The 14534-nt window shown below is 36.1% G+C and overlaps 1 protein-coding gene across 14 annotated transcripts in view; it reads right to left on the bottom strand.

Moving 5' to 3' along the window:
- DMD (dystrophin) overlaps positions 1 to 14534 on the bottom strand; it is a 2167959-nt gene that overhangs the window by 798486 nt on the left and 1354939 nt on the right. For all 14 annotated transcript variants that reach the window (XM_072818058.1, XM_072818060.1, XM_072818056.1 and 11 more), the window contains one exon: positions 11212 to 11387. In XM_072818058.1, coding sequence (XP_072674159.1) covers positions 11212 to 11387 — 176 coding nt within the window. The remainder of the gene's footprint in view (positions 1 to 11211; positions 11388 to 14534) is intronic.

The following is a 14534-nucleotide window of genomic DNA, read 5'->3' as shown; positions in this document are numbered from 1 at the left end:
ATTTTTTAAAGATTTTTTATACATTTGAGAGAGAAAGAGAGACAGAGACAGAGAGAGCACAAGCAGGGGGAGAGAGAGAGGGAGAGAGAGAAGCAGACTCCCCGCTGAGCAGGGAGCCTGGTGTGAGGCTTGATCAAGGAAGATTTTGTATCTCAAGCCTTTTTCTGGGGTAGTATAAAAGGGCCTTGCAAGGTTTCAAATAGTTAAGATTTGGAAGCACATAGGCCCCTTTGATAGCTGAGCTCAGGGTGAAATGAAGAGGTTGAGGCTGGCAGCAGGGTGATTCAAGTTTTATAGAATTTTAGATTAAGGATGATAAATGTCTGAGCAGAATAAAACTCATAAAGATGTGACAGATTTAAGATACTCAGTAGGTCAAAATAAAATGACTGGGTAATTGATTAGATGAGATGGGGGTGATGAAGGGGAGGGCTCTAGGATGACCCCTTACCCACATTTCTGGCCTGAGGAACTGGCTGAATTGAATGCATTAGCTAGGATAGGAAATACAAGGGGGAAAACCCAGATAGAAAGAGAGATACAAATCAGACCTACAGACTTCAACTTGGGATATGATAGGTTTGAGGAGCCTGTGGAACATCTAAAACAAGATGTTCAGAAAACATCTATTTGGATGTGTAAGTCTGAACATAGGGAGGAAGACACAGCTGTTGAAGACACTGCACTTTTTTTTTCCCCAAAGGAATTGGGTAGCAATTCCCAGTCAACTAACTCAGTGAGATTCCCTTCTTACTTCATTGACTTACTAGTTGATAAACAAAGCAGAGTTCCCAGAGTTCCCATAACTAATGAACTGAGGTAATATATGTAATCTCCATGGTGCAGAGGCTACCTCCCTTTAACTATTGTAAGTCAGAAGGATTGGTAAACAGAATGTTGGGGATTATATCTGGAGAATATATCAATTGTAACATACAGGAAAGTAAGCTCAAAATTCCCATTCTATTGATTACAGACCAGAGATGTCCCCATGTCCCTATATATGTATGGGACACCCTGTAACAGAAAGGATGTCTACAAGCATATTTAAAGCATTGATATAGGGGCACCTGGGTGGCTCAGATGATTAAGCATCTGCCTTCGGCTCAGGTCAAGATTAAACTTGATTAGAATGAGTGGATAGGTAGTCTTGGGAAAAAATGTTAAATTGGAGGGATTATATAAAGTTGTTTAAACATATTCAAACATTTTATATTCTTTTAGAACATTGTTGCCTCTAATTCACTACTCATTTGGTATGGGGTCTAAGCCTTCCTGAAGTAAGGATCCAGTGACTGAAGTTCAGCATACTCTGTCTTATATAAAACAGTCCTACAATTCATCACCTATGACTTTCAGTCTTGGTTTCTTCAAAGTAGAGTAAGTTTTAGAGAGATCAGAAAGTATCTAAATGTAAAAATCTTCCTTATTTTTGTGTTTTCTATTCTCTACTCCTAATAGTTTCCTCATCTATATCCAATTGAATATTTTTTCCTGATCATGTTTAACAAGTCTTTCAAAGCATTAAACTTTAGTTTTCACAGAAACCATAATTCTTTCTCTTTGCATTACTATTTTATTAGTTTGTGTAATATTTCATTCAAGAAAAAATATAAAAACAAGAATAACTTGTATTATACCAGTTGGAAACAACACACAGTTGGCTCTTGGAAATGCTACTCTCAAGTGGTGGGAAGCAAGGTACATGGTTCCAATAAGGCTACTGATAAAACTCTGAGTAACCTTCAAAAACATATATAGGTTACTGATATCCAGCACTGAGTTTAGAATAAAAATTGGGCAGTTGGTTTTACATATAGAATGATAAGCTCAGGATAATAACATCTAAACGAAGATTTAAGAGACCTTCTCTATTCTAAAATGAATGTAGTCCTTCAACATAGCCTACTTTTTTTTGTTGCACTAATTTTACTAATGTCACCTTTTCTCTCTGGCATGTCCATCCATTCATTCATTTGACTCCTGCCATCCTTCAAGGCTCATCACAGAGATCATTCCCCATTAGAAATTCTAACTCCTACCTCCCCAGGCCCATAAGAATTCATAGGCCATGAATAAAGTATAACCATGTGTGTATCTATAGAGAATGATATTGTCCATACCAGCCCATGCAACAGCATGTTTGGCTCCAGCTCTTTCATTAGAGTTTGCCAAGTTGTAAAGAATAAAATATGACATAAAAAGATTAACTACAATGCTAATTTTCATAGTCCTTTGATGAAGAATTATGAATGTCCTTGAAAGCTTTTCAAGAGTCATCAGATAACAGATGGGAAGAGACCAGATTTTCCATAGACACCTGTGGATAATAATATCTGTATGATCCTCTTTGATCAATCTAAAAATAACTCTTTGATGATATGGATTGCAAAGTAAAATATCTTGTGCTTATAGATTGGATGAAAATAAAATACCCAGTCTCAAGACTAATTTCTTCTTATTTCACCTAGAATTTATTAGTTGTGATACAGTAAAACTGAGGTAAACACATGTACAAAGTATTAGAATCAATGAGCTTCTTTTTGACATATTAGCTATAGAAGTTAAAGTCATTTGTCTCTTATGAGTATTAAATTCAGAAGAACACCGAAAACACGAATTATTAACCCAACTACTTTAAGATTATAATTGATCTAGTCCAATTTCCAGAAGAAAAGATGATCCATGAAAATGTGTTAATTATTAAAAAAACATTTAAAAAATAGTTCTGTCTCTGTACATCTATTTTTTAACCTATGTAGCAGGCCAAGTGTAGAGATTTATAATCCTAGTGTAATTTGGGGTTTTCTTGTTTTGTTTTTTCTTTTTCGTTTCTTTTTAAAAATTTTATTTATTTATTGGACAGAGAGAAAGCATTAGCAGGGGGGAGGAGCAAGGAGACAGAGAGAAGGAGGCTCCCTGCTGTGATGTAGGGGCTTCATCCCAGGCCCCCGGGATCATGACCTCAGTCAAAGGTAGATGCTTAACTGACTGAGCCACCCACGTCCCCCATCATAGTGTAATTTGAATGTGAATTTAAAAAATCTTAGAATTTAAACTGAGAACATGTTTTCTGGTTATCAAAATGGACTAGAGTTTCTGCTAAGTACTGTGGGCTCTAGAGATGATAATAAAATATTGCCTTGCCCGCATGAAGCTTTCAATCTTGCCAAGGAAGATAAAATACATGTGGGTTTGATACCTGATAGATACATAAAATGTAATGTGTTATAAAAAGGAGCAAGAAGAACTTAAGAGAAAAATTGCCTCTGCTTGAGAAAAGGAAGTAGTACTCACTGAGAAAGACGACTTCTGTTGGGTAGGACTTCGAGAGAAAATTATGAGAGGCAATTCAATCTGGAAAAGTAAATGGTTTTGGCAAAAGCTGAAGGACAGAAAACTTCAGGTCATTTTATGCTTGGGACACAAGCTTAAATAATGAGTATGATGGATAACATGTCTGGAAAGATAGGTCAGGACAGGTTCCATGTCCTATCCCCTTGCTACAAAGCATGGCCAGCTAAGGGAAAGGGCTTGCCAAATGAAACGCTGATGGGCAGAAACTGGAAGTATATCCAGAGAATACCAAAGGTCAAAGCTAAGATCAGTAATGCAAAATTGCATCTAGAGGAGGGATGCTAGAGTCTGACATTTAGCGTTTATATCCTGGTTAAAATAATTGCTAGTTATGTGATCTTGGGCAAAAACTTGAGCAGACTGTGCCCCAACTGCCCTTCTGTAAACATGAATATAAGAATAGAGTTGTTAATGAAGAGTATATGGGCTATGTAAAGCACTGGGAACTGCACCTGACAATATTTTTAAAAAGGATTTTATTTATTTATTCATGAGACACACACACACACACACACACACTCACACACTCACACACACAGAGGCAGAGACATAAGCAGAGAGAGAAGCAGGCCCCATGCAGGGAGCCTGATGTGGGACTCTATCCTGAGACCCCAGGATCACGCCCTGGGCTAAAGGCAGACACTCAACCGCTGAGCCACCCAGGCATCCCACACACCTGACAATATTAAGTGCTGTCACCACCACTACCATTATATGAACATCTATATGAAGTATTATAAGGCTAATGTCAATGGGAAAACAGTTGATAAAAATGACTGAGGTGGGACAGGTATGGTAAACTGAAGAGTAAGCTTGCTTGCCCAAACCAGCATTTCTCAAACTTGAACATTCAGATCAAACACCTAGGAGTCTTGTTAAAATGCACACGATGATTTATTAGATCCTGCATTTCTCAGCAACTCCCAGGTAATGTCTGTTCTAGTCCAGAGACCACACTTTGAGGAGCAAGTCTGAAACACCTCTTACTCAGATGCAGCTGGATTATGCCTTGAGAGAACGTGGGGATGAGGGCATAGCAGCCAGATCTAAGTTTTCAAAAGGAGAGAGGAGTCTCTCTTTTATTTTCTTTAGAAAATATGAAGCCTCAGGTGTGTCTGGTTGGTTCAGTTGGGTAAGTCATAATCCCAGAGTCCCGGGATTGAGCCCTGCATTGGGTTCCTTGCTCGGCAGAGAGCCTGCTCTCCCTCTAACCCTCCCCTTTCTCATGCTCTCTCTCTCTCACTCTCTCAAAGAAATAAATAAAATCTTTTTTTAAAAGTAAAGAAAATATGAAGCCTCTTGATGTTTAAATGCTGGCAATTATTCCAAAAATAATGCCTATGTAAAAACATGGAATAATTTCCAAGCTGGTTTCCACCTGGGCACTCAGTCTGCAAACTTTGGCTGGCAGAACAGGTCAAAGGTGTTGGTGAGAAACCAGGGAAGTTCAAGTGCATAGCAAGTAGACTGGAGTTAGGGCTGACAAGATCCTGGGGGCAGAGTGGGAGTGTGTGAGAAGGCTTTCAGCGTTGGTTTAACATAGTAGGTATGCAGGGTCCATTGAAAAGATACCATGCACTATAAAGAGATTTCTAAGTCATATTAAAATTTTTGGTTTTCATTTTGTAGGAAATAGGGTACTACTCTACAGAAGGCTATTTTGGTTAGGGGAGCCTGAATTAAGAGACACAATTAAAGAAGACTTAAGAGAAAACAGTTGTCTCACAAAGAGTACATAGAGTATATGAATTGCTAATGGAGATTTTCAAGAAGAGGTCCTACTAGGCCTACTTTAATGAATTAGATAAGGCTCATTTCTAATTAACAGCATCCATTTGCATGCAAACAATGAACTAAGGTCTTTAAAAAACAATTTCTTCCCTTAAGTACATTTAGGAATGCTTCCCATTAGCTTATTTACACCATTAATTTGCTTGGCAAACTAGCATAGATTATATCCAGGTAAACTTTGGTTAAAAAAAATCAGAAGTAGAAGCATTGAAATGAATAAGAAGTTAAAAATTTTACATGAGTCTTGCACAATAAGAGCTTTTAAAGAGACCTCGCCTGACTTTGAACTTTGATGTATAATTGAAACAGATTTTTGTGTTCTTAGTTAAGGAGCATGGAAACATTTTCCCTTAGGACTGCTTGCCAGAAAGGTGCCAGTATTCCTTTCAGAAAGGGTTGCTGCCCACATTTTGGTTTCCATATACCTTTTCTCACTAAAAGAAATCAGAGGTCCTTGGAGAAACAGTTGACTCCACACCTGGGGCAGGGAAAGTACAAGGTGAGTATGGGGCATTTATGCCAGAGGCTTGAACAAGCTCCCACTGGTCAAATTTAATAAAGGTGAGAATATCAACAAGAAGAATAACTATAATTTACTGTAACATATTGAGTAAGTAAGAATTCATAAATCCAATCTGATATCAAGGAGAAAGGTGAAATTTCTTTTTAAACAGAAGAAATCAGCTTGTAGGATCATGTCAGAATTCAGGCAATGTCACCATTTTGCATCTCGTGTAGTGAGCAAGGGAAGGATCATCAAAAGATATTAAAGCCATTAGATGACTTACTAATTTCAAAAAAATGATACATTACAACTCAAGATCTGATGGCCACCACCTAAACCAAGTGACCAGATGTAGCATGGGACTACCTCATATGGTGACCTCCTGATGTGATCCGAAGCACACACCATCTTTTATGAAGTATTCTTGTCAAAAATATTTGACTTGCATCTTTTCAAGTCTCAACATCCAGTTTACCAACAATACAGATAATAGAGAACAAGTTAAATGACATAATGAAGGGAAAAATTAGATAAATCCAGAAAGGCGAGATTTTTTCTTGAGGACATTGTACCAGAGTCTGTCAAATGTCAGTATCAGTAAAAAGAAAACTAAAGTGGAAGAGCTATTTTACACTAAAAGAGACTGAAGAGGGACATCTGGGTGGCTAAGTCGGTTGAGCGTCCAACTCTTGGTTTTGGCTCAGATCACGATCTCAGGGTTGTGAGATGGAGCCCTAAATTGGGCTCCACACTAGGCGTGTAGTCTGCTTGGGATTTTCTCTCTCCGTTTGCCCCCTCTCTGCTTGTGCTCTGTCTCTCTCTAAAATAAATAAATAAAAATATTTATAAATAAATAAGACTGATGAAACCTAATAACTGAAGGAGATCATAATTTGCCATTTGGGTGTAAGAATTATTTTGAACAGAAGGCAACTGAGAAATAGCAGACATAGGAAAAACTCTCTACCCAGTGTATTTCTGCCTTAAGGCAGGGCATATGCTTCCCCTTGTGAAGGTACCCTCCCTCTCCTTTTCTGGACCAGGAAGAGCAAATCACTTTTTATCACTGGAGACAGAAGCATCAACTTGAATCTACTTATTACTGAAATATCCTTGTCTTCCATTAGTTTCCCCATATATTTGCCTTCCTGCAACCTATCACCCCTAGAGGCCCAAACCCCTTTCCTTTGTCTTTTTACCTCCCTACAATTTAATCACTTTGTTAAAATGATATTTAAGCTCTTAGGTCTATGACTTCTTTGGAATTTTCACTTCTTTCATATGAAGCCTCTCGTACCACATTAAAACATTAACACCAAATAAAATTTGTATGCTTCTTCTCCTATTAATGTGTCTTTTGTCAATTTAACTGGCAGTCTCCAGATACTAAAGCTAAGAGGGTAGAGGAAGAAGGTTTTATCCCCCTCTCCTACAAAACCAAATGCAATACATAAAACATGGTGGGACATTGACATGAAAAATTCAAAGAACAATATGAAAGACATTTTTGAGTCATTCAGTCAATTTGAATATGGGCAGAATATTAAATAATAATTTGGTATTACTTTTAATTTTCTTGAGCATGGTAAACAAACATGGCTATATATGTCATGCTGTTATTCTAAGGAAATGCATGGTGAAGTATTTAGGTGTGCAGCATAAGGATGTTTATAACTTATGCAAATGTTAAAACAATAAAAAATGTGTGTGTGTGTGTGTGTGTGTATGTGTGTGTGTGTGTTATTCCCTGTATTAAATAAAGGCACATATGGGGGAAGTAGGGAGAGGGAGGATAAAGAAAACAAAAATGGCAAAAATTAGCTTTGAATCTAGGGGTTTAGGAGAATGGGTATTCTTTATGCTACCTTTTCCAACTTTTTTATATATTTGTAATTTTTTATTAAAGTGTTGGGAAAAGAAAAATTTCAAGCAGTATATTCAATCAGGTGACATTTAAATTAGAATTCATATATATATATATATGTTAGTACAATAATTGCCTTATCTCTACAATGGTAGAAACAACACCATATTTCCCTAAAGGGAAAAAAGAGATCGAATCTTGAGATCATTTTTTATTGCTATGGATTATGATTCAAGTTTCCTCAATTTAGGGATTCTACTTCCCATCACCTTGCTGCCCTCTTCCATTTAATCTTTTATCAATTGATATTATTCTATCAACTGATATTATTCTAAGTAAAATAGCATCCTTTATGTTGTCAGCTATTCATCGCCCAAAGGCGTGCCTACCCACATTCCCTTGACTGGTACATCTCCTGGAATACTCCAGAAAAAAAGGAGTGTATGAAGTTAGTGATGATATCATCAACAGGACTGAGATCATAGTACATGATAATGAGATCTGGGCAGATAAACAGCTGGCTAGAAATAGATATTAAGATTTTTTTTTTTTACTATGGCATGGAGCCCTCTGGCAATCTGGTGAAACCCGGGACTCTTCTCAGAATCAGGTTTTTAAATCCAGAATATAAAATACCCAGAACTTTCAATACAATTGCAATTGTATTGAAATATAGATATAAAATTACTAGAAAAAATGTTCATGATATAGCAATACATGTGCTTATTTATTGTTAACACATTAATAAGATCTTGTGGAAGATCTGATAACTAGTTTTGAAGAGTGAGAACAATGAACAATACTTTGAGATGTCTGTAACACTATTGAAATATAAAAATACCTGTGATTTCACAGGTACTGCTAGTATTACTCTGGCTTGTTGCCTTTATTCAAAGTGGAAGAAAACACTCAATTTCTACTAGAGGTTGGTAAAAACAAAGAGGTAATTTTTTCCCTATCCAAGTTCATGGCACTCCTTGAATTCTACCAATGGACCTGTGCTTACAAATCTTTGTCCATAGGCTTGCTTTGTTTTAACCTATGACTTCCTTTATGGTTGATAAATTTTCATTTGCATCTTCTTCATTTACAAAGACCACTTTGGTGGCTAAGCCATCATTAAACTCATTATACCATCATGCTTAAACCTATAGATGTTATCTAGTTCCCCTGCTACATAGTTGAGGCAACAGTGAATTTTCTACCTTAAATTGTATACCTAATTGACTGCATTCTATACTTCATTTGCTTCCAACATAAACTAACCTTAATGGATGTCCACTGCTATTTGAATTTGTTCTGGGAATTTTCTGCTCATATTTCTGATATCTTACATTTTCAAAGAGAAGGGTTTAAAATAATGTAACTTTAAGGCTCCAGACAGTTTTAACAGACTTTTTTTTTCTTAAATTGTGTACTTTCTTTCATATGTGTACATGGACTAAAAACATGAAATATTTACAACAGCTGCATTTAAAACCCATTGCAAGCTGAGAATACTGATGTCAACTTGAATAGTCATCTTATTTTTCACCTGTGCAATAAATAACTTCTATTTCCCGCTGACTTCTCCTTGGGTTGCAGTGAAAGCATGCCATTGATTAATAATAGTTTCATGATTACAGCTCTCCCACAATTGTTAGGTTAACATATTCTTTATAATTTTTTTACCTTTATTTGCTACTGGATGCTTGGAAATAGCTGTTAGTGTATTGGTAGAAAATGTACTTCTATTTTATTACGTTTTTTACATTTCATAAAATTTAAATGATACAAAAATCCTAAGGAAGTATGCCACAAACCTGATCTCAGTGGAAATTTAAATATGCTAACATTTATTTTTAAAATGTAGCATGAAGTAGACAACTTTAAAAGCTAAGTTAAAAAAAAACCTCAAGGAAGCTGATCTTGAGTTTTTTAAGCATAAAAGTGCAATATTTAATGTAGGTCAAAATGTTTAAATGGGAGAAATATTTACAACACATTACAGCCGAACCCCTAGCTGTAATTAACCTACAATTTGTGTAATATTTCACCACAGTGTCAGCATATACCACTTTCTTAACAACTTAGAAGGATCTAAAATTTTAGAGCTTATTTGGCATAATGCCCTATCTTTATAAGTTCTGATTTTTATTTAGAAGTCAGTAACAGATCAATTTTTCACCTGAATTTTTAAAAACTTGTTATCAGAGAAAATACTAACATGTTGTATTTAAACATTACATTACATAATAAAGAAAAAAATCTTCCAACTCATTTAATCTACTTTTTGAATTCAAGTTATTAATTTTGAGAGCATGACATTCAATGTTCCTTAATCTTCTCATTTGTTAACATCTTATTTTAAATTGGATTGACTTTAGTTCAGAAATGATTTTATGCAGGTTTAAACCTGCTCATTGTATAAACATATCAGTTATTTAAGTGATGGTATAGTTGGTGTTTAATGGAGAAATTTCAATGTGGGAAAAAAAGTATATGATTTTCCCGAGGAAGCAGTTACACCACAAAGTTTAGATCTTTATTTTATGTCATCTATATAAAAACTACAATATTTTCTAAGCCAGGGTCTAAAATAACAATGTTTTTAGATGATACTATTATTTTTAAACTTTATCAAGATTTCTCTCTCTCTCTCTCTCTGTGTGTGTGTGTGTGTGTGTGTGTGTGTGTGTAGGTCAACTAATGCATCCCTTTTGTAGAGGAATATGAATTCTATCTACGTTTTGAATAATGCAACGGGAGTAAAGGCGCCAAGAGGAGGTGGGTAAAGACAATGGACCTAATTCTGAAACCTTTCTAATACATCCTCACCAAAGACATTCATCAATGAGTTGTCTTAGCTTTCTGAATATTAAAATCCACCTATTATGTAGATGATAGGTATGAAGCAAGAGCTTGGCAATAAAAGAGAGTTTTCATTGTTCAAAACAATAGTCTCATTTGGTAAGTAAAGGCCAAGTCCTCCCTTATGAAACAGGCAACATTAGCATCAACAACTGGAAGCATAATACAAAATTCCATTTATAAAAATAGCTATGCCTTCCAAGTGTGGCAGCATATATTTGGCTTTCTGTGCTTTCAGGATCTTCCAAGAGAAAGTTAAAAGACAACTGAATTCAATGATAACTTTTCTGGGTTTTTTTCCCTTTATTTTTTAATGTTTAATTCCCCCCCCCTTTAGATTTGACCATTGTCAGCCCAAGTCCCTCTTCAAGCATATACTGATAAATGTAGTGGAATTAAAAAGTTAATAGTACCATCCCAGTTTTTAGCATCATAGTCACATTTTGTAGCTGTTAAAAAAAATCTAGCCAAATAACAGTCATTCCTATAAAATAGTCATTTATAATTTCCTTTTGTCATCTTCTTTAAAATAAATGAGACCCAGCTTGTTAAAATTGGAATATACTGAAGATACTCATCTTTGAACAATCTCATGATATTTAAAAGAAACTTGAAAGTTTAAAATAGCAGCAAAAGCACTGTCTATTGCACTAGCAACAGCTACATGTTTCAGTACATGAGAAACAGAAAACAAATTCATTATTGCTACTGATGAACAGTTGAGGAGCTCCTTAATCTTGGTGCCTTTCACCCTGGTTACAATCTTTCACAGAGTCTTTTTTAGAGGACAGCTTAAATAGCTCTGCTAAAATTTTAGAATTCCTATTTTTAACTGTCATCCTACCTCTTTTTTCTTTCTGCCAGCTGTTTGCAGACCTCCTGCCACCGCAGATTCAGGCTTCCCAGTTTTTCTTGGAGAATACTGGCATCTGTTTTTGAGGACTGTTGAATTATTTCTTCCCCAGTTGCATTCAATACCCTGACAACACTTTGCCGCTGTCCAATGCCATCCTGGAGTTCCTGTAAGATACCAAAAAGGCAAAACAAAAATGAAGCCCTACGTCCTTTTATTTGAGAAAAGATTTAACAATGTGCTACCACATGCGGTTTCTACCGGGAGAGAAAAGAAATAAAAACGCTCCATGTGAAAGTTTCTCTATGAAACTGACATGTCTCTATCCAAAGGCTACGAGACAGAAAGACACCTTTTATGTGTCAGTAAAAAAGCACCCTCTCAGTTCAGCTCCAGTCTTTCTATTTGTAAGGCTTGTCAGCTAGACGATGTTATAATGTCCTACAAATCAATTAGTTGGAAACCTTCTCAAGAGCAAATTCGATTTCTTGTCCCCACAAGGATGTTCCATGTTTAATAGTCTATGAAGTGTTGTAAAATTTCAACATGAAAAAAGTATTTGGATTTCTTAATGACAGTCGATAGGAGAGGTGAAAAAGAACAAACATAGTTTAGTCACAGTATTTTAAAAAAACCTCTAGAGATATTTAAACAAAAATTCATTGCTATATTACAAGGAAATTTATTCCAAATTTGTTTCCATCAAGGTATTTTGCATTATAAAACTACATAAAACTGAAAATTAATTGCTTTCAGGGGCAGCCTATCAAAAAATCCCTAAGGTACAGTGATAAATTTAAAAACAATCTATAGCCACCAGAACAGTTTTATGAGTCACATGGTGTCAAGATTAAATATCTTCTACTTTCTATCCAGAATGAAATTTTAAGAGTATCAGAAAAGAGGTGTCATTAAAAAAGAAATTAGTACAACCAAATATACGTAGAAACAAAAATGCTTTTACCATAACATAATGCTTTTATTTATTTTTTTTTAACATAATGCTTTTAAAAAAAAAGATGATCCAGAATGTTTTAGGCAATTAAAATAATCCAGTACTAAATCTGAAGGTTAGAAAATGAAATAATCTGAGAACTTGCGATCCCTACCATGTTTAAATCAAAAGGACTCACAAATCCTATGTACCAATAGGATGCAGTATGCAGAACACTTTTCTGATAGATGTGATTCTCATAATCTAATATTCTTTTATTTCCCTATCTTTTGAGCCAATACCAAGGACATAGTAAACCCTAGTTCATACTTGCCAAATAAATGAATGGATGCATGTTTTCTGAGACTGGGTCAAATCTCTCTAAGATTCTTATATTCACATAAAGAAATATAAATCTCTCTTTATATTCTTATATTCTATATTCACATAAAGAAATTTTTTCTACTACTTTGTGTAATAGTATTTCGAATACTAGAATTTCTGATAGTATAACTCTAATAGTTAAAAGACTCAATTAATCAGAAAAAATGATAACAAGGCCATTATTCCAGAGACACAGTGCCCAAACGAATATAAAACTATTCAGCTATTCAAATGTTCATAAACTTTCCTCACCATACTCCCGTAAATATAAATGAGATATGCTCTCGCAACCATGTGATATTTCCTTGCAACTGGTTGATTCTGCACCATTAGTTGAATTTCACTCTTTACCATCTATTCACAGCAGTGTTGCGCATGGCACTCACTGTTACTTGCTTAGTAACAGGTACACTCATTCATAACAAACTGTGTCTGTATTCCTATTACACCATACATTCACCAAGGTCAGAGACTGTGTCCTATTCACGACTGTGTCCCTAATGCTTAGTCCAGTATCGGGCACAAGGTTTCAGTAACTATCTGTTCAATGAACACACGTATATATAGATAAAGGAAGTGGGAGAGGAAAGAAGATATATAGTTTCATCATTGCCATGGACTCATTAGCATTAATACTTATCATTTGGCCTCCTAGAGACTCAAAGCAATGAGTTCAATGGTCTAGGTTTCGGGCAGTATGTAATCTAGCAGAACAGGTGAGACACAGTTGGGAAGGATAATTTGTTGTACTACATACAGTATAGAAAGTAAGATGCCTGGTGCCTGGGTGGCTCAGTGGGTGAGCATCTACCTTTGGCTCAGAGTGTGATTCTGGGGTGCTGAGATGGAGTCTCATATCGGGCTCCCCATGGGGAGCCTGCTTCTCCCGCTGCCTATGTCTCTGCCTCTCTCTGTGTGTCTCTCATGAATGAATAAGATCTTTAAAGAAAGAAAAAAAAGAAAGAAAGAAAGAAAAGAAAGAAAGAAAGAAAGAAAGAAAGAAAGAAAGAAAGAAAGAACGATGCTCATAAATGATGCACTGTAAGAGGGATAATCTCAGTGATGAACAGGGGATGATTCGGAGGCAACGTGAAATATAAAGAAAGGGTAGACTTGAGAAACATGGAGGGTCGGGGGCATGAGGGGATGGCAGAAGGCAAGGGCTATGTTGTAGAATTTCTATGATCTGATTGGGAGTATGGATCCAGGCTCCATGTCGCTGTATGGGAGTGGCAGTTCAGAGAGAGGTACAGCCCTGGGTGTATCTTGGGCCGCGGCACAGAGAGGACGTTGCTTTTCATTATGGAGTTGGCAATGATTTGGATGGCAAAAGAAAATAACTTCAGTTTTAAGTACAGGAGTATCAGAGCCAGAGCTGCATTTCTGGGTAATTCTGAGGCAGAGTTCAGGCTGTTAAGACAGGTATGCAGGGAAAACACTAGGACAAGATTCTGGGAGATTGTTATCGAGGTAAGACTAGACTTTTGATAATGTTCCAGAAAGGGAAAGATTAAAACCAATACAGCGTCAGAGCAGAAGCTACAGGGGTTGCAAACTAGCTAGATCGTGCAATCACGTAGGACTACTGAAATGGGAAAAATCTTTGCCTAAAAGACACAAGTCAGGAAAGAGGAGAAAGATTAAGACTCTAATTTGCACCTTCAGTGGCATCCAATATCCAACCTATTAAAAAAATGCATGGAGTTCCTATTAGATTTGTGCTATAGCACTGCTACTCAAACTTCAAAGTGCACAAGAATTTTCTAGAGAACTTGCCACACTGTTGATTCTGGTTCAGTGTGTCTGGGGATGGTCAGATACTCTCTACTTCTAACAAGCTTCATGGGGATGCCAATACTGCTGGTCAGAATGCCACACTGAGTAGTCAGGTGAGAGAATCTTTGTTGAGTAATCAAAGAATTCTTGTCTGTGGTTTATAATGCTATAAACCAAAGCTGTTTCAGAATTTTTATATCAGCCCCTTTGCCTTGTATTT

This window comes from Canis lupus, chromosome X (assembly GCF_048164855.1).
Source record: "Canis lupus baileyi chromosome X, mCanLup2.hap1, whole genome shotgun sequence".
NCBI lineage: Eukaryota > Metazoa > Chordata > Mammalia > Carnivora > Canidae > Canis > Canis lupus.
This window is presented reverse-complemented; position numbering and strand designations above follow the sequence as displayed.